Here is a 25022-nt window from a genome sequence, read left to right as displayed (position 1 = left end):
AGTTTCTTACTCGTTGAAAAGTAATGCACTGTAATTATTTCAAGTGTCATCAGATTAATCCAAGAAGTGTGTTGGTCTTTAACACTTGAGTTTACACTAAATGTAGTGTTTTTCAGGGGGAAGGGGAACAGAAATGGTTGGGTTTGTTGGTTGGGCGTATGGCACACATGAGGTCTACCACACCAAAAAGAGCTTCCAGGAATAGATGGGTGGCTTATAAAAGCTCTCTACTGTATTTTTTTGAGCAGTTTATTTTTTTTAACCATCGAAAGCTGCATTTTCTTTAGCTGCAGTATCTTTTTCAACCTCAAAAATATACGTGTATGTTTTTGTCCTCACAGACGCATGATCGTGTAATTTTACATATGGAGACCAAAGTTTGCACCTAGAGAATGTATGGCTGGATACTTGTCTGCACGTTGCAAAAGCACATTTGACTTCGTCTGCATCAATGAGCTTGTTCATTTTTTTGTGTGTTTTTTGCATTTCACTTTTGGGACTGTGACAGTATTAAACTGAAGCAAGCAAAAATTGAGACCCAAACCATGTGGTTTCCTTACAAACCATGATTTTAAAATGTTGCAGACCTTTTAGTTCTTTCTTTTGGTTTGTGGACCTTTCAGATGCTTTTGATTTTGCCTTTCTATTTTTTTTTTAATAGATTTTTTTTCCAGATCGTGAGATAGAGGACAACTTTACTTGGAAGAAGTTAAGTTTCACAAGAAACTGGGAGTTTCTGAAGGTGGAAAAAGGCAATCTTAAGATGAGATAGTCACCCGTGTAGCAGCACCGGATTTGCTGACCTGTGCATTTATCACGAACTTGCGTGTTTATGGCAAGTGAGAGGAAGTTCCTCAGACAAAGCAAAGGCAGGGCTGTCTGGGCAGGACTCAGTGAAGTGGGGACTTGTGTGGTGGTGACCATCTCCTGGGACTCGTTAGCGTTAATTGAGGGGCCGGGGCTGGGAGTGGACAGGGAAGAGTCCGAAATGCCTCTAACGTTTTTCTCTTTCCTGCTATGTTCCTCCTGGATGGGGATATTTAGATACTTCAACAAGTTTGGTTTGCCACCATGTAGCAGAGGCTTTCAGTTACGTTTTGTTGCTGTACCATAAGACTGAAGACTACTTGGAATTCTGTCTCAGTAAACTGATATATTTTTGTTTGATTGATTTAATCCTCCCCACGCTTTCTCTTGACTGTTTTTCAGTTCATTCAAATGCCCATGTGAGCACCTTATTAATGGCCCTCCTTCACCAACTCATTTTAGCACCTTGTGATTCTAAATTCAGAATGAGCAGACATGCGATGCCAGCCACTTGTTATTTCCATTCCCACAGCAATAGTTTATTGTTCTTTCTCTAGGACAACAAATGCAAAACTTCCCATGCAAATCAATCTCTGAATGTGAATTTTTAGGACAGTAGTGTGAAGTATTGTTTGGGAGTATGACAACAACGACTCATGTTTTCAGACTTCAGCCTGAGGAATTCCAGTGCGACGCATGCACTTCACGGAGGAGCTACTTGCTCCACATGCCAGCAAAATACAGCCGAGTGTGGGGTGGGATGCAGCATCTATTTTAACAGCTGACAGCCAGATTGCTCAATTGTCAGACAGGAAATGCAAAAAAGGAGAGAGCAAGATCTACCCACGTTAATTCATAGGTGAAATATAAAGCAGGTGTATTATTCTGACCACAATCAAGTTGGTGGACACGTAGCCATCATCGTTGTTTTCTTACTCTTTCAAAATCACACACAGCGATCTTTCACAGGCATGCACTTCGATGTGAGACCCGGGTAATGAATAATAAATGGTAACCATATTTGCATTTGGTGCACGGTTGGAACAGATTCAAGCTAGTAGCCTGGTAAAACTTTCAGCAGCCCTGTGGTTTCTCTAGTTTGTTTTTATTTCTAAAGGAAAACTCTTTCTCAGAAAAAATAAGTGTAGCATAGGGCACCCAGTCTCAGCCACACTCCTTCTAAGTCACTTGCCTTAGTTTGAATGCTGAAAGAGACCTACCATCCTCCTCTCCCAGGCTTGTGCCACTGTCAGTCAGCTGTATGGGGTAGATGGCTCCATGCTGTGGTACTTGGGCGAGGAGCAGGGTTAGTCTCCCAGTGCGAGGTTGGTGGTTGTTCTGATGCCTCCTCTGCACAGCAGCTTAGTTTGGGACAAAAATGTTTACAAATCTCTATTTCAAGCAACCTTGGGCATCTAGTGGCTTAGAAAGTGTAATGGTAATTTAATTCCCAAATGCATAGCAGTCATGTGAAAATGGAGCTTAAACACATCTTCAAAGTTTAGCGTAAGTTTTTGGCTTTGTTTCCTCCCTGTCTATATTCAGTGTGCTGCTTAGTATCTTTTTTTTTCTTTTTTTTTTTTTTTTTTGGTAACTTGATAAATCTTTCTGCTAAAGGCAGAAGTCAGCCAGACTGGATAATCTGTTTTTGATTTAATCATATTGTGTATCTGGTGTATGCAAAATAAATCACTATTCATCTGGTTTTTAATCTGATTTATGTAGCACAGAGTTATATTGAGCCAGTTTTCTACAGCCTAGCACCAGGTTTTGTGACCCACCTTGAAGCAACTATACCTCATTACAGCACTTAGGAGGACTAGAGTGAAATTTATTAGGGCATAGAAAGGAATGGGACATATTTTCAGCTGGTGGAAAATGTGACCTGAGGGAAATACACTGATGTATATTTGATAGGAAGGCTGTGTGAAGACCTTTTATTCCTCTTCGTGACTCTAGTGGAGGGGTTCTTCTCTCCCCCATGTGATGCCAGCTACATGAGGTAGTTTGGGCCTTTTCAAATTGATAAGGCTTATTTGCAGCAACCAGATTTGATTTTACCACTGCACCATTTGCTTGGTGGCTTTTTCCTTTAACCACATTTAGCTGCAGGAAATTAAGTGCATGATGAAGATAACCTAACATAGGAAATAGCTCTGACAGCCCTAGTCTGTGACACTGGTAAATGCATCACTCTACTTCCTTTATCAGGAAAACTCCCATTAATTGTCAATTTATAATTGGACAGGTAGTATTTTGGAATTTTGATGGTAGATTTCAGGCTAACAACAAACTGTATTTTTATTTTCAGGCTTTACTTGAAAACATGACTTTTACAACTTAATTATACTGACATTTTCAGGTGCTGATTTGAAAGGGGGGTTTTTGTGCATTTTTTCTTTTGTTCTTCTGTTGTTGTTTTTTTTAAGAGCTGTATTTAATTGTGAAACTAATGCTTGCTTCCATGTATCTTAAAAAAAACTCAACCCTCTTCACTGGAGAACTACATGCTACCGGTCAAAGTTGTCCTTTTTAATTAAGTGCTAAAAGTTTCTAATCTGATAGATGTTGTGTCCTCAAAAGAAAGAAGATTCATCAAGTGAGAATTTACTTAAAACCAGAAACATCTGTTTAAAAATGTGTGCTGATCATCCCCAGGAGAGACACAGCTGTTTTGCTCTGCTCTTTGTCATTTATCATTAGTCAAATATGGTTTATCCAGAATTTTTTTTGAGATTTTTTCAGACTGAAGTATGTGTACCTAAAGTGCTGGGCAAAGAGTAGTGGCTACATACCATGGCCAATTGTCTGTAATTTTTTGCTATTCCTTTGCTCTTTGTATGAGTGTCTAGTAGCAGAAGAGCTTCCTGTCCACCCCCAAGGTGGGTCTTGGCCATTTTGGGGGAAAGGCTTGCACGGGGGCTAAGAAGGTATAGCATCCTGCCTGTAGCTGAGGCTGGGGTTTCCCTGTGTGGGGGGGTGGTAGCCAAATTCAGGGTTTGTCCCTGGCAGGATCTTGCCACTGTGAGAGAGTGACCAGCTGGCTTCTGCTGTATCCAGATGTTCATGGCAGGTGGAGGCCTGCACAGAGGCAACATCTTTCTTTTGGATGAGCTCCCATTTAGGAAGAGCTGGGAGCTATGTGGTTGCTTTCTTCTCTCCTCCTCTGTTACTAGGCTGCATGTCCTGAGGGCTGGAGAGCAGAATAGGTGGAAATTTGGAGCCTGCAACTTGTCAGCAAACTGTCCTGGGGTTGCAGGGGATGCCCAGGGAGCAAGATGGTTGTGGTCCTCTCCCAGGGCTGGGACTTGGCAGCTCCAGCTGACCCCTGTAATGTGTGTAGTGCATGTTCATAGGCCTACAAATCACGTAGCTCAGATTTATAAGCAATGAGGAAAGATAACATAGAGAAACTTAGCACCACCTGAAGTCTCATCAGCGCATAGGCACATGTGCACTACCGGGTGCAGGTTACATACGCTGGTGATACAGGGCTGGATAAGTACCCCAAAACCCCTAAAAGGCAAAGCAAAAAAAAAAATGCAAAAATGCTGGTGCTAGTGGTCAAAGTCCCTGTCCTGCTGTGGGAGACAACAGGGGCGCCCTGGGGAATGTGAGAGCTGTAATGCCTGAGAAGTCGTAAGTGCACTGAAGTGTGGATCACTGGGATGGTAACATGGAGTATTCAGTCTCTAGCTGAACATCTGCTTGTAGTATACACATCCAATGTGGAAGCTCTTGTGCATCCTTTCCCTCTCAGGGAGCTTGTTTCAGCTGTGATTCACACAGCTCAGACTGTCCTTGCACCCCAGCTACAGCAGTGAGGCGAGAGACCAGTAAATCCCCAGTGTCCAGCCATCTCCCAGGCTGGGGAGAGCTAATAAGCCCTTCAGCTTCCTCACCTGTGTGCTGGGGCGGGACAAGTCCTCTTGGGGTGGCAGGGAGCCTACAGAGGGTTGAGGACCATGATTTTCTGCTTGCTGGTCACCTTCTCTGTGCTGATGGGAGAAATACTAAAGTTTAATGTAAGAGGGCAGGGTAGTATGCTGCATTGTGCCATTTAATTGCTTGTAAAGGCTTTTGAAGGACACCCAGTGAAGAGAATTCAACAAAGAAAAGAACATAGAGTCAACATGAAATTAGTGATTTAATTGTGAAGCTTTCTGCTTCTATTTTAATATTGATATGTTTGTCTCAGGCCTGCTGTTTCTACGGTGCTTTTTTGTTTCTTTTCTTTCAACCCAAAGTATCAACTTGGCATTTCTTACAGGTCTCCTGGCTGTTTTCAAGTGTGGTTTTATACTGGAAGAGGGTTTCTAAGAATGACACTTTCCCACCATCACATGCTCTTGGGCCTGCTTGCTTTTGTGATGGTAATGAGTCCTTAGTATTTTAGTTAATTGCAGAGTCAATACAGAGCCAGAAGAATGAGCTGCATTTTCTTCAGACTTGAGCATCACCATCAGGATTCATAAGCAAGTTCTGACTTCAGAGCTTGCTCCCCTGCAGTGCATTAACCCCAAAGAGATCAGCTTTGCTTTGAGGCTCTAGGATGTGTTTTGTGTTGGGAAGGAAGCAGGGAAATGGCTTTTTTTCTTCTTTCCGCCCTGTGTAAACTGAACAGATTTGTTGAAATCCATTAGATTTGTTAAATGACAAGCTGGTTTGGCATTCACTTTCACAACAGAAAGCCTATTCCTAAAATTCATCTGTGTTTTTCTGCCTACTTTTCTTCTTTTGGTTCAAGAGTCAATATAATAAGATATTTGAAAGCTGTGTCTTAAAATTTTTCCATTTTGGTTACAAATCAGATGCCATCTGGACCATCAGATATGCTTGACCCATAAATCTTCATAAAATAATCATTACCTTCTAAATTACTTATGTCATGGCATTATCCTTATCGATGAAATTTTAAATGTAATATGGTGAAGGATGAACCGCGAAACACAGTCTCTAAAGTAATAGTGCTGGATGCTTGTGGTTTGTGCTAGTGCCCTTGATGTTAATTTTTAATCCATTTTCCTTTCCATTTTAGCCCGTCCCTCCCTGCCCTTGATTGGCAGCTGCCATCTCACTCAGGACCTTATGAACTACGTATTGAAGTGCAGCCGAAATCCCACCACCGAGCCCATTACGAGACGGAAGGCAGTCGAGGGGCTGTGAAGGCATCTGCGGGGGGCCACCCTATTGTGCAGGTATCAAGTCGTGTAATGAGCAGCACAGGTTGTTTATCTCAGTGCTCTGTGGTGAACACCCTTTCTTCTCTAAAACCAAAAAGCGATGGGAGATTTTTCCTGTCCTCAAAGATTACTGCACATGAGTGTGCCTTAAGAGTGTATTTTAAACTGGGTGGACCAAGCCTTTGGTAAAAACAAGGCAAGAGCATCATGTGAATACAGAGCAAGAGGATTGCTACTTTGTCTGTGTAGGACTCAGTGTGTGTTCAGCTGGCAAGCAGTGACCACGAACCTATCTGAGCAGTCAGACTCCAGACACACAGTTTATACTGAGATCAGCTGGGGATGTGCCTCGGTACATTTAGTCCTTAACTTGCAGTTGGATCTAATCAGAACTGTGAACACATGTTGGAGTGCAGAGCTGTAGCAGTGATGTAGAAGTATGTCACTGGTTTGGATGTTGCAGTGAGTTCTGAGCAAAGGGAGGCGCTTAAAGTTTGTTCTGTTCAGTTCCTAAACCCCTTCCAGCTGCTCTGGAAAGCATCTGAGGTCTGAATCTAGTCTTATGAATTGTATCAAGCTCTTCGGTTACTGTATATAAAGCATTTAATTTAATAACACTCTAAACTGACCCTTAATTCATTTATATGACTAGTTTCATTCATTTTTTAAAGGACTTTGCTCAGGAGTGAGAAAAACAAGATTTAGTTGTTTAAAACAAAAAAAGAAAAAGTAATGGGAGAGTGTGGGACAGAGTGCCTGTCCCTGTTCAGCTGCTGCTTTCTCACCCAGCAGTTAAACTTTGTGTTGTCTGCCAGAGTTGTGACCCTCTGTGCAGCGGAGCTCAGGTTTTGTCACTGCCTAGACATCACAGGATCCATGGGTGCCAGGGCACTGCCGCCGTGCTCACACTGCTTGGGTCTGTGCCACAAGCCTTCTTGTAGAAGCAATGGCTTGTTGAAAGCCCGGACGGCTCAAGATGATGTACGGACCACACGTGCAGGGCTCGTGCTTGTTTGCTTATTTGGTGTAAAAGCTTGTTAGCAAACACATCGTTAGAAGGAAGGATGAGAGGCTGAGATGACACTGGTCAGAGAATGCTGCTGCAGAATGTGTGTGCTGCTGTGGCAGCTGGAAAAGGAAAGTGAGGGAAGTTGTCAGCAGCAAACACAGTTCACTCTTTAGCTCTGCCAGAACTCGTCAGTGACATAGGATTATGGAAGTTGTCTGCTGGAAGTTGAAAGGTTTTAGCAGAGCATTTGTCAGCGATATTAAAGAGGGGCTTGTGGCAGACATGTGTGATGACAATTAATGCCTACTCTGTTTGTGGCTTCGTGCAAGGAAATGCAAATGGGGAGGCAATCAATTTGCAATGGCCAGCCTGGCGTTTAAAGTTTCTGATGTGCTTTTTGGAAAGACTGAATGTGATGCCAGCATTTAATTGGACTAAATGTGTCCAGACATTTCCCCTCTCATTCCATGTCCCCGTCTGTCAGGAGCGAGCATACTGCTTCCAAACACAAACAAGTGTCAGAAAAGAGGAGAGGAAGCTATGGAAGGACATGAAGGGAGAGGGAAGGAAGCAGACAGTCCCAGCCCTGTCAATTGGCTCTACTGGTTTAATAAGGATTACTGTATTTTTCAGTCTTTTTATTGCGACTTGGACATCCTTTTCTCCAGAAAGAACACAAACATAAAGGGGGCCAGAAAAAGCTGCTCCATGCTGACATTGCCGTCATGGCCAGTTATCTGAGGAAATGCATAAAAGCTTCTGACTTAGACCGAAGATGGATCAATGTATTAAAAGTACTTCCAAAAAGAGAGGAAGTACTTATAAATAATTTTTAGAAGAGAAATAGTAAGTACTTATAAATAAATAAGTACCCAAAAACCAAAAGTGTGTATAAATAAATGCAGGAGGAGGAAATCTAGGGACAAACTTCTGATAAATTAGTGACTGACAAAACCTGTAAAGTGCATCTCTGAATCAACGTATTTCCAGATGTATTGGCTGTTTGGGTTGCGTTTGATTCATCCCCCTGTGTTATACAGAAAGGAGCCTAAGTTTTTGAAGTTCAAACCCAGAGGTAAGCTCAAACAGAATCTGAGTGTCTTCAGGTGAGAGATTTTGCATCAAGCTTTCCCCTGTAATATTTCTGGTGTTTTCCATTGTGTTAACTGAGGGAAACCTCTCATAAAACTGCTCTGACCTCTTGCACTACCCTTTTGTGTTATATTTTTTTTACCATGTGGACAATCTTTCTTATGTTGGTACTTTGGGGAAACTGGCTTTAATTCTGCTGTGTGTGTTAAAGCTCTTTCCCTTTATCTTCAACAAGAAGAGAATGTGGAAGAGGTCTTTCTCTTTTCTCTGTTTTCTCTTCAAACCCTCTCTTGCTGGCATCTTGCTTCCCAAACCAGATGTTCTCACACTAATACCTCCACAAATCTGTAGGGCATGCTAAGGCAGAGGAAAAGTAAATCCAAAAAGAATCCACTGTTTATGGTATGGTTCCCAAGGAAAACTGCCAGGAGGTTGCTCTCTCTGCAGCTAGAGCATGTTTATCTATTTTTTTCCAGGCACCATTAGCTTCCTTGCTGCTGCTCCATCTCTTCTCTTCTTGTGGGAGATGGAATGTCTGAGGATCAAAGGTTTATGAGGCAAATGTGCTAGATGAGGAGAGTGGTGGTGTAGGAGGGCAGGAGTCTCTTGTGGGTGTGGGTGTGACATGAAGCTCAGGGTTGGAGATCAGTTTTTTCCTTGGCTCTACTGGCTCCTCCAGGCTGGTGACTTTTCTGTGGAGCTGGAGAGGGCCATGTGTAAAGCTGAAGACCTGGCACTGTGTGGAATGCCACCGCTGTATGAGATTACCTTTCTCTCCCAAACCTGAGCATTGGAAAGGGCAGGCAGTGCTGAGCATGGCAGGCTGCCGGAGGGGTTTATACTGACCTATGGAAGGGGCCAGCCTGGCGGGTGCTGGTGGCTGCCTGTGGCAGCAGAGTCTTGTCCTAACACAGTGCTGGAAGGCACCACTTGCTCCTTATCATCTCTGCATCGTCTTCATGGGACTTGCTCAGTGGAAGCTCTTGCAAGCCATCTCCCGGGCATATTTCATGCCAGCAGGATTTCCTGTGGCTTTCCTTCTGTGGAATGGCTGCACCCTCCCTTCTGCACTTAGGAATGATATGGTTTGCAGAGCTTCAAGTTGCCTGTGAAGGCTCATGAGCCCCATAATGCAATATTCTTCTCTCGCATTTCACCTTTGCCTGTTTGGGTATTTGGCTGCCATGGCAGCTCCAAGCTATCGCTGTTCCCGATTGCTAAACGTTTGGAGAGTGGGATGAGCCGGCACACCTAGCGAGCTAAAAATGCCACAGAAGATTGGCAAGCGAGTGGTGCTGGGGAGCGGTGCTGGTGAGCTCACGGCTGGCACTGACTTTCTCATCCCTTGGCTCGGGGAAGTATTTTGCGAGTTGCCGTTGCCTTTGGTGATTTCAGGAGTACTCCCACCTCTGAGTCAAAACAGGGATGGTGCCCTAGCTGGCATCAGGCATTGTGAAGCTGCAGGATGTGTCAGGTGAGTCTTAAACCTGGGACCACTTTGGGGAGTGAAATCCTGCCAGTATGCATCCTGCTGGCACCTCTCCCTTCACAAGAGTTCATGGCTAGTGGGAGGATTTTTTGAATGAAGCAAGATGAAGTGAATAGGGGCCTTAGGAAACCCACAGCATTAGATGGCTACAGCCATATTTTAAGCAAGGTGAGCTTAATTCAAGGGAGTTACATCCAGAACAGCTTAAAAATGTCCTCCGTTTGGACGTATCTCCCATTCTTCATTTTGAGAGTGGTGGTGAGGAGTTACACAAGACAGGGATTGCATTCCAGGCAGTGATGGCTCTGTTTCAACTGCAGGTAAGTAATACAGCAGATAAATTTTGGGCTCCCTGGGGAGGGATGGCACCAGATTATAAATATATGGTCTGTAGATATTCTAATTAATAACTCATCTTTGGAGTAAGTCAAGCACTTTGACTGCGTGAGATGGAATTTTTACAAGCAGGGTGCGGTGTATCTGTGAGATAAAATCCAAATACTCAGGAATGTTTAATTAAAGGGTATGATGTACTCCCATAGGAGATTGTGCTCAATGGTGAAAGAAAATATTCAAATGCACAGAGCAGCCTAGTAAGCACTTTCAAAGGCGATGGTTATTATTAAGTTTTTTGACGCAAAATATGCCAGGAATTCTCCTCAGGATCACTCTTGTCATAGATAAATTGGTTAGAAGAAGGGAAGAAAAGGAGTTGCAGGGGTTGTCCTTTTTTATCTAGGTAACCAATACTATCCAGAATTTGTTTTCCTCTTTGAAAATTAAGTTAAGACTGAAGATAGAGTGGATGCTGCCTTGCCTTTCACTGTATCGCTTTGCAGTGAGGTGGTAAAGGTTGTGTATGGCTCCTGTGCTCCAATACGAAACTTGATCTGGGCCTGTTAACAGCTGAATAGTCTGAACTCCCTCATTGTACAGGCAAAACACAACAATTTGTCTGCTGATTTACGTAGTGAAAATGTTGTCTGTGTCAGGAGATTTGTTTGCAAGAGTCATCTGTGTCATTTCTTGACAAGATCTCAAGTAGGCACTTTGGGCCTGATTTTCAAAGGCCTTGAGGCATATGTTGGGATTTTTAAATCCCCTTATGACTAACAAGTGTCAGACTCCTCTCTAAAGCAATTGTTGCCTCGGTATTTTTGTACATCTCCACATCACCATAATTAGGCACCAACATGCCCCTGAGCTGTTTGTGCACCTCAGTAACACATGGAGCATGTTATTGTTTGCTTCTCATGGATCAGTTCGTTTTTTTGCTGTTGGATAACAAGCTCAAGGTCCTGGTTCAGGTGCTGGCCACTGCAGATATAGATTTCATTTTCAGACCCATGAGCAATGAATATCTTTTGCAAACCCTCAGGGAATAGAAAGCCTCATCCATCAAAGCACTGTAACTTCAGAGAGCATCACAGTCTGATACAGAACTTCTCATGCACCCAGTTTCACTAATGCTTAACAGCATGAGGTAAGAGGGTTGTGCAATAACCAGAAGACAAGATGAGAAGAAGAGAGAAATGAAGAGCTAAAGACTGGAAAGAGGTGTTCACCATTGATGACAGGAAGAAGTTGAAGGTATAAGGAAGCCCAGAGGAAGGCTTTTCCAGACAGATATGGGCAAGTCCTTTGCAGCAATGCTGTGATGCTGCAGAGTAAGAGTGACCCCATGGTTACGTTTTTAGTATATTGTAAAGGACTTCTCATATACCTGCATTGTGTGCATACATGCTTTTCTTGGTAGGGGTCTCCCAGTGCTGCAAGTTTGTTTTAAACAACAGAGCTGCCACCATTGCTGGGTGAGTCAAGGGGAAAGAAAAAACAGTCCCTCGTGGGTCCAGCTCATGGCCATCTGACACCTAACCAAGAAGAGTGGATGTGGAAAAAAGTCATGTTAGCTGCTTTCCCCTTCCCTCTCTGAGTCTATCAGAGCAGAGTAGGGGGCATGTTCTTGTTAGTAAGCAGTGATTCAACTTGTCATGCCACAGTGGACTTCCTCTCTGTGTTGTTCTTCTTTTTAGAAGGCAGCATCACCCTTTTGTTCAGATGAAAATATAATCCTTTCTTATGGTGGGCTTATAAAGACATTGGCAAGCACCTGTTAGCCAGGTTGCAAGTAATAGCACAAAGCCATGCAATCACACAACAAACCAGACAGGGAGCCTACACTTTATAGCCTTGTTTTAGACAGCCGGTACTTCTTAAGAATAAATCTAACCTGAATGGCTTTTTCACTTCTTGCATCTGTATAGTTAAAGCTAAACCTCAAACTAGCAGACACATAATCAAAACTGAAAAGTGCAATGATTTGGCAGATGTTTTAAGGCTGCTATTGCTTCTATAAATCCAGCAAATGGAAGAACGCACATTGGAAGCTTTTCATCACTTTTTTTTTTTGTTAGGAGAGCATATTTTGGGAAGAGGGGAATTTCTCTTTTTGGTGTTTTGTGTGAAGTTGGTCCCACAGAGTAGCTCCACAAGCACAGCTGTATCATTAGCTTATGGCCTCCCCGAGGAGGGGTAAGTCCAGAAGGGAGCCATCCTGGAAAGTGTGCTGCTGTCAGGCAAAGAAGATTTCATGACCCTGAAAATGCAACTTCAGCTCTGATTTATGAGCCATCCTGGGGACAGGCTTCTTCTGTTTGGTGAAACAGCCCTTTCCAAATGAAAAACGAAGTTTCCATCAGCTCTGCTCTCTGCTGTTAAAAATGATACCTCGCCCACGCTCGGTATGATGGACGTTGCAGTACATATCCCGGCTGTTAGGAGGCTGAGATATTGAATCTGTCTTTCCAGCCTGAAGGCTTTAGCCCTAGGATTGCCTTCAGTTTGGACTCACTGGCTGCAGGCAAAGCAGAAGTTGGTGATGGCCTTGAGGGAGGAGGAGATGGAAAGCATTCCTACTCCTCCACTGGTGCTGTCTCCATTCCGTTGTGAAAGGGTATGATATAACAGCTCTTGACTTTCCTCTTCCTTGGCCTCTCCAGGTTTACTTTCTTCCTTGTTCTTTGAGACAAGGGAATCAGTGGCATTGCTCTCGCTGTGTGGGGTATCTTCTAGCTGTCCTCTGTTGGCAGTTGATTAGGCAAAGACCTTCTAGGTTAGGGAGAAAGCAGAGAAGTCGTCTTTATCTCCAGCACCGCTCACAGAGCCATCCTTTCTGCTTCTTGTGTCAGGTTGGTTTTGGTTACCAGCAGCATACGTACCCTGAGTGTCTAGAAACAACGTGATGGAAGTCTGTGCAAGTTCGAAAAAGACAGAACAGTCTTCAGTAGTCTTCTCTGATTCCTCGTTTACTTTTTCTAAGGTCTCATGATGCCTCCTTTTAGTTGGTGAACTGCTTGCATTGTGGACAGTTTATTCTGCAGGGTTTTTCTTTGTCTAAAAGGGCAATTCATCATTATTTTGGAAGTATACCTCCAAAATGTGTATTGCTGCTCTCCAGGGAGGAATCAGGACTCATCCTTGACTGTTTGAGTGTGATGCTTTTTTTTGCCCCTTCCATCCTTTTTGCCCTGTTCTTAATATTGCATTACTCCTGCTAAAAGTTGTAGATGTGGTGTCTCTTGCTCTGTTTGTTTCTGAATTTTCTTTCTAGAAGTTGCCATTCCCCTTTCCCACAAGTGATCAGGTAGGTCCCAATCAAGATAAGAATTCCCCTTGCCTTGTTTTTTCTACATACCTGAATAGAATTTAAGTGTGTCTATAGGCCTGATCAGTATCTGTCATTGGGTGGTGTTCGATGAAGATGGAAACAGAAAAATTAATATACTCAGCAGCTGAAATAGGTGATTTCTTTGCAGTGGTGTACTAGGAAAATACCTGCACAAGCCACAGCTGCCTGGCAAAAGGCATTTGTGATACTGCTAGGGAGTCTGCTGTGAATGTGCTTTCAGAGCTAAATATTCCCGGTTCCTTTTGTCTGTCAACATCTGTAGAGCTCAGGAGCCTGTAGTATGATCTGTTGTCTCATATATTTCTTTTTAGAAAAAGTATTAGAAAGAAACACTTCAGCTTAAGTGGTACAAGAAGAGAAAAAAACATCAGCTAGTGACATTTTTGAGGGTTTGGGCACATTTGAAAGCTTAAAATGTGGTCATTGTGTAAAACCTGAAAACTGGCAGTTGCATAATTTGTGCTCTAATACATCTCTGTCTTTTGGAAACATTTTTCCAATGCCTGAGCTATTCATGTTAAAAAATGCGTAGTGATGGTGACAATTGATGGTGATGGGGGTGGTGTTGATGGGGATTCCTGGTAAATTTGTGGTAGAAGCACCTCTACACTGAAAATGCATGCATCAGGGGGAACACCTAGAAATTATGAGAGTCACAGGATCAGAAGGCAGAGAAGAAGCTGCAGATGCTTCTGGTTGGCCAAAAGAGGATACCAGTAGTGCTAGAAATGGGTACCCACTTTTCTAAGGAAAAATACAACATGGGTTGATCTTTTGCTTGCCTCAAATTACCAGACTTCAGTTAAAAAAACCCAAACAAACCAACAAGAAAAAAACAAACAAAACACAAACAAACAAACCAGACCAAAACAAACAAAAAGACCACCAACCAAAGAAAACCCAGCCTCAAATCAAATTACGTTCAAAGAAGTCTTGAAGTCAGACAGCTTAGCCTGCTTAATTCAAGCACATGCTTAGGGGTTTGCTGACTCTTAGTTTAGCTGTTTTTAAGAAAATAAAAGTGTGGATGGGTAAGATGTTGACGACTGGGTTTAAAATGGGAGCTTCAGGTGATATGTGAGGCTGTAGTGTGGGCGTGAACCACAGTTGTCACTTGACTTAGTTTTAGTTGCAGTTGAGAAGACCTACACCAAAGTTACCAACCAGCAAATCTTCTCCAGACTTGTCAGATTATTGCACATGTGCCCAAAAGCTGAAATGAAAAACAGTTAAAATTAAAATGCAGCTTTACCAGAAGCCAGATGCTTCATTATAAGCTGAGCTAACCTACCTGCCAAATACTGCTAACCTGCATGAGGCAGGTGATTAATTTTTTACAAGTCTGCTTTAGCAACTAGACATCTGTCCTCTATTTCTAAAAGTAATATCTCAGGGCAAAGGGTGGGGTTTTTTTTTGGTACTCTGAATTACATAAAACATATATCATGAAAATTATATTGCCTGCATTCTGTATGAAGACATACTGGGGGCCAGTTCAAATTTCAGATCCCTTTCACACCAACCTAACTCCATTGGAATTTCTGGTTTTATATTTTCTAATTTTTATATTCAAGATGAGTAAAAAATTACATCTGTAACATACCTTGTGATCTGGAATGTCAGTATATGTGGTTATAATATAGATTTTCCATTTTAATTAGTCATTTTTCCAGCTAACAGGCTGAATCAGTGGAAAATAAGATGTCAAATTACTCAGTTGCTCTCTTGAAGTACGTTGCAGCTTTCATTATGAGCAGAGTTTATAATTTCTTTCCTTGTGAAGAATAGCTCAAGATCTTCTTTGAGACGTGCGTGAAAGGGAGATGATCCATTACAGCATCTGCTATGTACGTACACATAAGCAAAATTTGTTGCAGGCTGTCAGTGCAGTGAAATCAAATAAACTTTCTCCTCCCTCCACGTGTTCAAGAAATAATTTAGCAGGAGTTGCCTATTTTCACTGAAACAGTTTAAACATGCTAGTGATCAATTTACTTGCGCGTGGTAAAAATAATATAGGTTACAGACAGATTTGTAATACAGTTTTTAAACACCTGTTTTTAATGTTTCGGTACCCAATAAAGTGGAGGAACTCCTGCTTTTGGTTTGCATGCAGACATTATGTACGTTGGGATTTAAAAGTCTGCTGCGTAGGTTTCAAATGCAGCCCTGTTCAAAGCAATAAACACTTGCAGGCACAGCGTGGGTACGTTTTGGGGGGTTGGAGACACTGGAGTCCTCCTCAATGAGTTATGCTCTTTGGGGCACTGATAACATGGTGTTAGAACCAAATGTGAATCCTGGAGAAAACCAGTAGTCTTCACCAGAAAGAGAACTGCTCCCTTGCCACTTGCTCCCTTGCCACTTGCATGCCACTTTACTCATGTAAAAATATTGCTGGTCCCGTTCTGTGTAATGTAAGGGAGAAAAAAATGTAAGAGATTGAGCAAAGCGATCTTCAGAGAAACAGAGCACTTAATCATAAAGTGGGATTAAATGTTGAATATGTGCTTAAGTTTTCTACCAAGTGAGAATACGTTGATTAACTGGCAATTAATTGTGCAGTGTATTGTTACTCAGGTTACTTGGCTACAAAATCTGGATTAAAACACTTTCACTGCCTTGCACGGGTATTACAAGAGATTGGGTGTCAGGTGTGAGCATGTGGGGCTGCCAGCTGCCTGAAAATAGCATGATAAAGGGGAGCAAATTGCAGTAGCTGCATTCTGTTCTTGCAGACCTCTGTGCTGCTTTTCAGGAGATCTGTTAAGTTTTCCCTTTTAAAAATCTGATGCACTGGGTGTGTGTTGCAGGTTCCCCATATGTTGCCCCTTCCTTCTGATGGTTTTCAGGTGAATGCTACTAACTGGGCTCTCCTTTTCCTCTGCCTCTCTCTTTGGTCCCTTTGATTTCGGGGTCCCTTAGGATGACTGCATCTTCTTTTGTTCTACCACCCTTGTGCCTGTCCACATCTAATGGCCATAAAGTCTCTGTGTCTCTGACACTTTTACTGGATGTCTTGATAGCAAGTCAGGCATGATGATACTGGAGCCAAGCTTTCCATCCCTGTCCAAGATCTTCCCATTACTTTCCTCTGTCTTTGGGCAAACTGTACCTTTCTTCATGTCATTTAGGTCTATCATTTAGACTCTTCACTGAAGTGTGCTATATTTAGCTGATTCCTGTCCGTGTGCCTGCATCAAAACAGCAGTATCAGCATATCGTGCACGTTCTGCACAGGACATGGATGCCCATACTTGCTGTACTTAATAAGACTCACGTTTCTGTCCCCTCGGCTCTCTGCCCATGAAAGGACAGTGGCTAGCTTTCAGGAAGCCTGCAGCATATCGTGACTGCACAAATAGATAAATAGCTAGAAGGGAGCAGGTTGGGAGAGAGATCACGTTTTGTTTCTGAAGAGCTGCTCAGAGCTGAGCTGTGCATGAAGCCTGAGTGCAGCTCAGGCACAGAGGGTTAGTCCCAAGTTTTCATCCCCGTCTTGGCGTCTTCATCTGAGGCGAATGCTTTGTTTAGCACTGCAAGGAGAGAGAGACCTGAGCCTGAGATGGTTGCGACGTGTCAGGATTAAGAAGCTCGAGCAGGGCTTGCACAATGTTGCCTGTGCTTGCCGGCGGCCAGGACTACCAGCGCCTTGGCTCTCCTGCATGTGCATGCAGGGATATAATGCTTCACTTCTGAGTGAGGGGCAGAGAAGGGATGCAGGTGCCTATTTTGGATGAGCTGGACTGTTGCCAAAGTGAGCTCCCATGCACAGGGTGGCAGGCTGGATGCGGCCGTGGGGCAAAGGGAATGGACACTGTGTGGGTGCTGCCGACAGCGTGCCTGGGGCAGCACACAGCTCCGGGGCCAGTGGGGGGCTGAGTTCCTGCTGCCACCCCTCTTCCCTGCATATCCTGGCCTGACGTGTTGTTGTTATGATTGCTATGGAAATAATTTCAATATGTTTTGTACTTCTGAGATGCTGTGTCTATCATTGTTTGGCTGGAAAGCTGCTTGACTGGTTTTGGAGGGTGGCTGTAAATGCACAAACACGAGCTGATTTTTTGTTTTGTGTGTGTTGGAAAGTAGGAAATTCACAGCGTGGTTTAATTAGAATTGCTCATTTAGTCTTTCACTGCAGTGTGTTTTTTAGTTGAAAGATAATTTAATTTTCTTTGTTTTGGAAGATTTTCGTGCTTGTCTGTGTGAAATGTCTGTATTTACTGTGCCTCATTGTGCTTTGTGCATAGCTTTGATTATGAGGAGAGTCAAAAACAAAACTTCCCTGGGCTGTACTGCTTTCTACCTGCTTAGCTTTTAATACAGTCTTGCTGGTATATATGTACCAAGTGCCTGCATATCTAGGACAAAAACACCGGAGAAAATTGGCAAAGCATGCAGGGTTAGATTTAGCCACAAAATTCTCATTGACTTGAACAGGAGTAGCATGACTTAAAGTTGAGAAGTGCTGAAGAAGTGTGACTGGTATGGGTCAGCTTGCTTTTTGTCTTGGAGAAGTCTACAGAAGATACTACCTGTTGAAAAAAAGGCAAATCCCCCCCAAAATCTTGCCACTTCTTTCAGAACTCTGTATTAAGATCTCGTAACAGCTTCTGTACTATGGGAGAGTATTTGATCTGGTTGAAACACAATGCAGCATGGAGCAGTCTGGTTTATATGTACAACAACATTTAGATAGTGCCTGTCATATCAGAATAAAAAAAAGCTACATAAAATATATAAATTTCTCTTCATAGTTAGAGGAATTCATAAAATGGCTTGGAATGTGATATATATAAAAAAATATTATGGATTGTGTTTATTAATCAATCATCCTTAATAATCCTGCAATAATTTTGTAAATGGCTTTCAAATTAATTTCCAACCTCTTCTTTTGCAAAGATGTTTTCATTTTGTGGGCCTTATGTATTGTAGCTCTTATTCTGCAATAATAGAATATTCTTTAATATAGACTTGAATATTGCTACTGAATGTAGGTTATAGAGTATTATTGACCACAAAATGGCATACAGTTCTAGAATTTGACACAAACTCCACCCAGCTGCAAACATGAGCTTCCAGGGACAAACAAATTTAGACCACAACTTGCCAGCACATGTGCTAGTATCTAGGTACGCAAGCAATCTCAAGCACATGTCCGGAATACATCAAAGCCTCATTTCCTAATCCCTCCAGGTTGTGAGGAAAACCTTAAAATATGTGAACTGACATAGCCCACTGTTGGCTGCAAGAGCCCTAGTTGAGATGGAGGCAGCTTGGAGAGGTTTTGCAAAGAACAAGGCAGTGCAGTGGTGATGCTGGTGCTGGGCTATGGCTCTGCTGTTTTGCTAGCATAAATTAAACCCCTGAAACTCTTAGCCCAGACAGATTTTGCAGGGGAAGTCGCTCTAATCACAGGGCAACATTAACCAAGAAGCCTAGCTGTAATAGCAGATGTTTGTAGGAAAATGGCCTGGTGTGAAAAGCATTCTTCTTCCTCCAGTTTTAGTAAAAATAGAGAAAAATATGGTGAAATTTGGCCTTTAGTTTCTCCAGTTATTAGCAAATTCTCTTTTCCATTTTTGTAATAAAAAGAGGTATGTAATACATGTTTGAATTTAATATAAAAATGGTCATTAGGAGGAATAGGGCTCAGGGTTGTATTTTTATTATTATTTTAATGTGCAGTCCAATTTTGAAACAGCGGAAACAGCAAGGCCACTGAAACTGCACATGGTGCTGCTCCAGAATTTCCTGTGTGCTCCAGAGCAGAGGTCAGGAGCACTGCTGAGCCTAGAGGCGCTGCTACAGTCTTTGCAGGGAAATGAGCTGCTCCTTTGTGCCTCCCTTGGTCTGAGGGAGGGAGGGATGATTATTCCCGTCGAAGGCACAGGGAGAGAGGCTGTGGAGGGAGCTGGTGACGTGTCTGTCTCCCAGCTGAGACCATGTTCTGCCCACCCTATGATGAGGCTGACTCTAGGACCAGAGTACAGCAGATCCCCAATGTCAGGGTGGAGAAGCCAAAAGCACAGAATTTAAGCTGTGGTGGAGCTGACTTTGCAATTCTTTTCCCTCCCAGAAGGAAAAGTAAAGTACCACCATTTAAGTCAATGACCTCTAGGTGACTGCCCAAACCAAAACACCTCATGAAGTGCAGAGCATTGTGTCTGCAGTGGGCTCTGCCACTGCAGGGGGCTTCTCACAAGAGCTCTGCTTGGGAGAAGTGCAACATGCCTCTCTTGCAGCACTGCCCTGGGTTTGTGGGACACTCATGCTTTGAACTGTGGTCTGGGCAGGTGGCAGGGGCAAGTCTACGTTTTAGAGTTTATTAGATGTCTGCACCTGATTTAATTGCCTTAGTTTCTCTCTGTAATCAGGAAAAGGCTTGTCAGTATAGAGTTTAGAGAGCTATTAATTTTATTCTGATGTGAACATCTGAAGCAGCCTGGGTAAGTCACACCTTCAGCGTGCCTGTCTCATTTTGCTGGCTGTGACGGCAGCCAAGGTGACTAGACCCTGTTGTTGTCCAGCCTGTACGTGTTAAAAGTTATGTGTCATGAATCACCTGGCTTTTCCCTTTTTCTTTTGACTTAATATGTTTTGTACAATTATTTGCAACTGTGCTCAGCAGGCTTTAAGATCTTACCAGTTTACCAAGACTGAGATGTACCTCTTAGGCTGCATACCCAGATAAGGATTGAGTATGATTGGGATGAGCACCATCTTTAAAGAGCTTGGCATTCCTATCTCTGACTTGGAACTTGACCCGTACTAGAGCCTCATGTTTGAAGTCAGCAGGTTGATAGAGACGCTGTCTTGGTTTGGGTGTAAAAACACAGGTCCTGGTCACCATCACCTCCTCATCATACGTCCCTTCAAAGGAGAAAGTGTTACCCTCAGCATCCGGGTCAATTCCCAGTCATACACCGACATCCTGCTCCATTGACTGGAGCAAGGTGTCATCCATTTGCAGCAGCAGATAAGCTACTCTATAAAGCTTTTATTGGCAAGTTCTGCTGTTAATATTTGCAACATTTTATTTGTCTGTCTTATTGGCTTTAAACAGGGTTGTGGTATTAGCTTGTCAGTATTCTAGTCAGAAATTCTAGTGCAACAGCTGTTGTAAATAATGTTACTCAATGTGACAATATTTAGAATGACTGACTGAAAATAGTCACTATATGTTGAGAAAGTTTATCTAGGCGTCTTTCATGCTTATTTTATTTACTTGCTGTTGGAGATCACAGGCTTTTCAGTTCATTGTAGCCCTTGTTGCAGAGCAGTTCATGTTGTGCTCATTGGTCAGAGTCTGATCTGTTCCATCCATTTTTTTGTCAAAAAAATGACATCAACTAACAGCATCACCCTTGCTCTCAAACAACTCACGGTGTGAAATCCAGTCTCTCTGGATTTTTCATAGTTTAATCAGACTGTCCTGGAGGTCAAAACATTGAATCTGAGCTATGAGATATACCTGACCTATTTTTATTGCTGCATTAAGATGCTTTCCATGGAAGGCATGTTCTCAGATAAAACTGCAGGATAATCAGAGCTGTGGGATCAGGTGGATCAAAGGTGGCTTCGGGAAGGAGAGTAGGACCAGAAGTGCCTAGTGACCTGGCAAAGGCCATTGCACCTTTCTGCTCTGAGATAGGAGTCACAAATAGCATGTTTATCTTGTTCATGTCACAACAACATGCACAACATGAAACAACAGAAGCGGAACCTGGCTTGAGGAACATACACATGCAGACAGCACTTCTCTGACTCTGAAGAGCATCAATCTCCTGTATTCCCCAAGGAATGCGAGTGTAAATTGTGCAAGGCTTGGAAACAGAGGGCTGGAATTGCTGCGTTCTCCTCATGAAGAAAGGGTTACCCAGCCACATGGCACTGTGGTTACTGGCTTTTGTTTTATGAGGAGGCTGAAGCACAAATTGATTAAATATAAAGCAGTGTGGAAATACGTAAGAAGTTGTTATGAATTTGTTTTCTGCTCAAATCAAGTTATGTATCTCTCATAAAGCAAAAACTGTGGCAGAGTTGAAGATGGGAACCCAATCAGTCTGTGCCCAGCTCACTGCTCCTTCATCTGCTAAGACACTTATAAAATGCCTTGAAATGGTTTCCTTTTTTTAATTCATTCCTACATAAAAGAAACCCAACCAAAAATGGACAGAAGTACTGTGAAATTTGGAAGCCATTGGTATTCATGTGACTTGCAGAAGAAGTGAGGAGGTTTAGTTCAAACCTCCAGACAATCTCCCTTCGCACTCCCTCCTTTCCCCAAACACAGAAAGCAGTCAGGGCTTGACTCATGGACTGTCTGATTATAATAAGTCTCACTTGGGACATAGAGCTTTACAGCGTGCTAATGCACTACGTGCTTTGTCTGCCTCCATCGTTGAGTTTTCAATTCCTGCTCTGTGCTGTGGCCTTTGACTCCAATGGCTAATTAAGTAGCAAAATGTCTCACATAAGATTTTTGTTTGGTCTTTTTAAACAAGTTCTTGGCAAATCAGAGAAATTAAGAATTGGAAGTGTATTTATAGTAATTTTCATGGCAACAGAACAGTAAGTGCAATATTTGTATTATGAATATGGCTCAGTATTTATAGCTCTCCAAATATTTACAGAGATAAAGCCTTTAAACATAGCCCCAGCTTTCTGTCTTCAGTAGCAGTTTAAATAAATGTCATTTGGATAGGAGTTAAAATTTAGGGGAAAGGCAGCCATTTCTGGTCTCACTGGTGTCTCTGAACCCCAAAGGCTTTTTGCGTGGAACCGTGTTGCCCCTGTTCCATGTGAGCCAGTATTCGTCTTGATGTGCACCTCAGAAATGTTGACCCTTAATCAGATAATCCCTGATGGGCACCCCATTGTCCTCAGATTTGCAAAGGTGAGAATTCAAAGTCATGCAGCTACTGAACTACTAGTGAGCCACCAAGTTAAAACGTGGCATTGAGGGGGGGCATGTCTCAGTCTTGGAGAAGTCACTGATGTTGGCAGTGGCACTCCACCATGGCTGGGATGGGCACCAGTGAAGGGCATCCTGCCCATCCCACTTGTGCTGACGGCACCCAACACACGCCCGAGGATCCCAGGCCAGCCTGTGCTCACCCACAAACAGGAGCGTGCTGGGTGCGAGCGATGCGTCAGCAGCATGACGAAAGGCAGGTTCACAAGTACAAGCTTGCCAGGGGTATCTGCCTAAGAATATGTAATAAATTCCTTTTACAGTGCTCTTGTGCTTTTTTTTAACTCATGCACGGCCATGGATATGACTGTCCAAATTGAAAGCTGTTATGGATGCTGAGGGCAAATGTTTGAGCGGAAACTAAGTAAAGTGAGAGGTTGGGTAGTTTCAGGGAGGACACTATTCCCAGACTCATAATTTTAATCCTTGGAGTGTGATGAGGCAACAAGGTTTAGGGGAAGGACATTTCTTCAGTCTTGTGGTAGAAGATATCATGAAAGCAGTAATGATTTCCTGGTGTCCCGGTGAATAAGGTACCCAGGACCTACAAATTCATTCTATTAGTAACTCCTTTTCTTACGGGCATTCCTCTTGTGAGTCTAATAGTTTTAGGAGGAGTGTGGCTTGGGTTGGTTACTAGGTATGCATATTTTTGAGGAGGAAAATCCTTCCCAGAAATAGGGAGCAGTGTCTTATGGCTGTTTAGACAAGGAGATTTCATGGCTGTGCTGAGAGCCAGCAGCCACGAAGGCTGTTTTTCCCTGGATAGAGACTGAAATTACTTGTGAGCCAGTGACTGAGTGTACAGTGTCTTTGTTACATTAAGATTAATAATTCCTTAGCGTATTTGCAGCTGGAAGTTTTATATAGATCTTTATTCATCATGATGTGAACAGCTGCTCTTTTGCTGCACTGTTAAGGTCCAAGTGGCAGCACTAGAAATTGCCACATAAAACACACTCCTGCTGTTTCCATTCACTTTTCTCCCATCCAGCCCTCACCCTCGCCCCAGGCTTGGCCTTTTGCAGGAGCAAGCCATCTTATTTTTATTTGTGGACCAGCTCTGACTACATTTGGCTCTTAAAACAGGGTTTGAGTGAATCCAAGGAAAATCAGTTTTAGAAAGGAAAAATAAATCCTGAAAGTAGCATGAAAAACTGTAGGAATTCCTGTTACAGTTTTATTTGAAGTAAGGGAAGGACTAAGGAGTAGTACCCTGTTTAGTCACACAGAACGTAATTTATTCACTTTTTTTGCCTGTGTCAGGATAAAGTTTAGCAAAATCTGTCACAGCCAGAGAATCATCTCAGCTCCTAAGGAGGTGTTTTCTTTTCTGTTTGGTTGGTATTTGGGGGTTTGTTTTGTTTTACTGTTTTTTTTTTTATTCTGAAGTCTATCTGTTCTGCTGTTTTGAATAAGATGTTCCTCTTTTTTTGGCTTGTGCTCTCTCAGGAGCATCCAAGCTGCCCAAGTTTAGCACCTCTGTTTTGAATACACACTGACAAGGAGTCTAGAACTGAGCTTTGCACTTCATCCAAAAACCATCACCCCGTATTGCTTGCCTGGTTGCTGGCAAAGGGAAGAGGTTCATGGTCACCCTGGTCAGCATGATTTGCCTCTCTCAGTCCTAAGGTACAGAGCAGCCTGTGTGCTTCTGGGCCAGAGATCTAAAAAGCACAAGGAGCACATCGGTGGTATGGCAGTGACTGAAACATGTACTCCTGGAGTGTGTGAGATTGAAGTTGGAGAGAAACAGTTGGAAAGAGACAGGGATGCTGCCACACTCCAAACCAAGACACGCGTTTCAGTGGTTCATCAGTGCTCTGTGTATGCTGCCTGTCTGGTTGAATTGCCACTGCCAGGTTTGCTTGCTCGTTGCCCTGTGGGGTCCTGCATCTCCAGTCTGGAGGCTGCCAGCCCCTGCCTTGACCTTGCTCTGTAGCAGAGCATAGAGCTGCCTGCTGGTGCCCTCCCATTGCCCTGCAGTATGCGGAGCACCCCTAGATCTGCAGGAGGACTGCCCAGCTTCCTTCTTAAGCAGAGGAGTTGAGGGAACTTTGAGCTGATTCCATAAGCCATCTCCCATGGCACCTGGTGTTCAGCCCTTGGGTTTTGGAGAGGAGACTGAGAGGAGACCCTCTGCAGCCCCCATGCCTCAAGACATCTGAGGTGTATTTTTTCCTCAGGCCTCCCCTAGCAGGGGAATTCAGGTGAAAATATAACAGAATAGATGGAGGGAATTTTGCAATGAGGAGGGCAGTCTTTTCCTGACTTCTTTTCCCCAGAGGCATAGGTTGCTGGTGCCTTGAACCTTCAGCAGCAAGTCCCTGGGCGTTTTCAGCCCAGGGGCATGGTGGCAGGGCAGTCCAGGGGCTGCCCAGGCAAAGGTCAGGCAGAATCTCTGCAGTGTACACGAGAATAGATGCCCGGGTCTCCTGACCTCACTGTCTTTGCCTGCGCTTCACATGACAGTCATTGCCTGCAAGATCAACTTTTCCCTCTTGCTGTTTAAACCCATGATGCAGTGGCTTACGTCTTTGAGTGCTTCTACGTGGGAGCTATAACTAAATTCTTTTTCTTGAAAATCAGATTGATGACCCAATTTTTATGCATGCTTGATGCTCACAGCTGAAATCAATACCCAAAATGTGCACTTTCTTTGTAGTTTAAGCAGCTTGATCTTCGATTTGATTTTAAAAAATCAGGATACTGAGCACTCACTGGTGGTCTTTTACTGAGGCTGTAGGTTAGATACACTTTTAAAACATGACCATTTG

At 43.2% G+C, this 25022-nt stretch overlaps 1 protein-coding gene across 4 annotated transcripts in view; it reads left to right on the top strand.

The window, feature by feature from the left end:
- Positions 1–25022, top strand: part of NFATC1 (nuclear factor of activated T cells 1) — a 111100-nt gene that overhangs the window by 13358 nt on the left and 72720 nt on the right. For all 4 annotated transcript variants that reach the window (XM_027676002.1, XM_027676000.1, XM_027676001.1 and 1 more), the window contains exon 3: positions 5846–6005. In XM_027676002.1, coding sequence (XP_027531803.1) covers positions 5846–6005 — 160 coding nt within the window. The remainder of the gene's footprint in view (positions 1–5845; positions 6006–25022) is intronic.

Source organism: Neopelma chrysocephalum, unplaced genomic scaffold (assembly GCF_003984885.1).
Source record: "Neopelma chrysocephalum unplaced genomic scaffold, ASM398488v2 Primary Assembly neopelma1_26, whole genome shotgun sequence".
NCBI classification, from domain to species: Eukaryota; Metazoa; Chordata; class Aves; order Passeriformes; family Pipridae; genus Neopelma; species Neopelma chrysocephalum.
The sequence above is the reverse complement of the archived record's forward strand: the minus strand, read 5'-3'. Positions and strand labels throughout refer to the sequence as shown.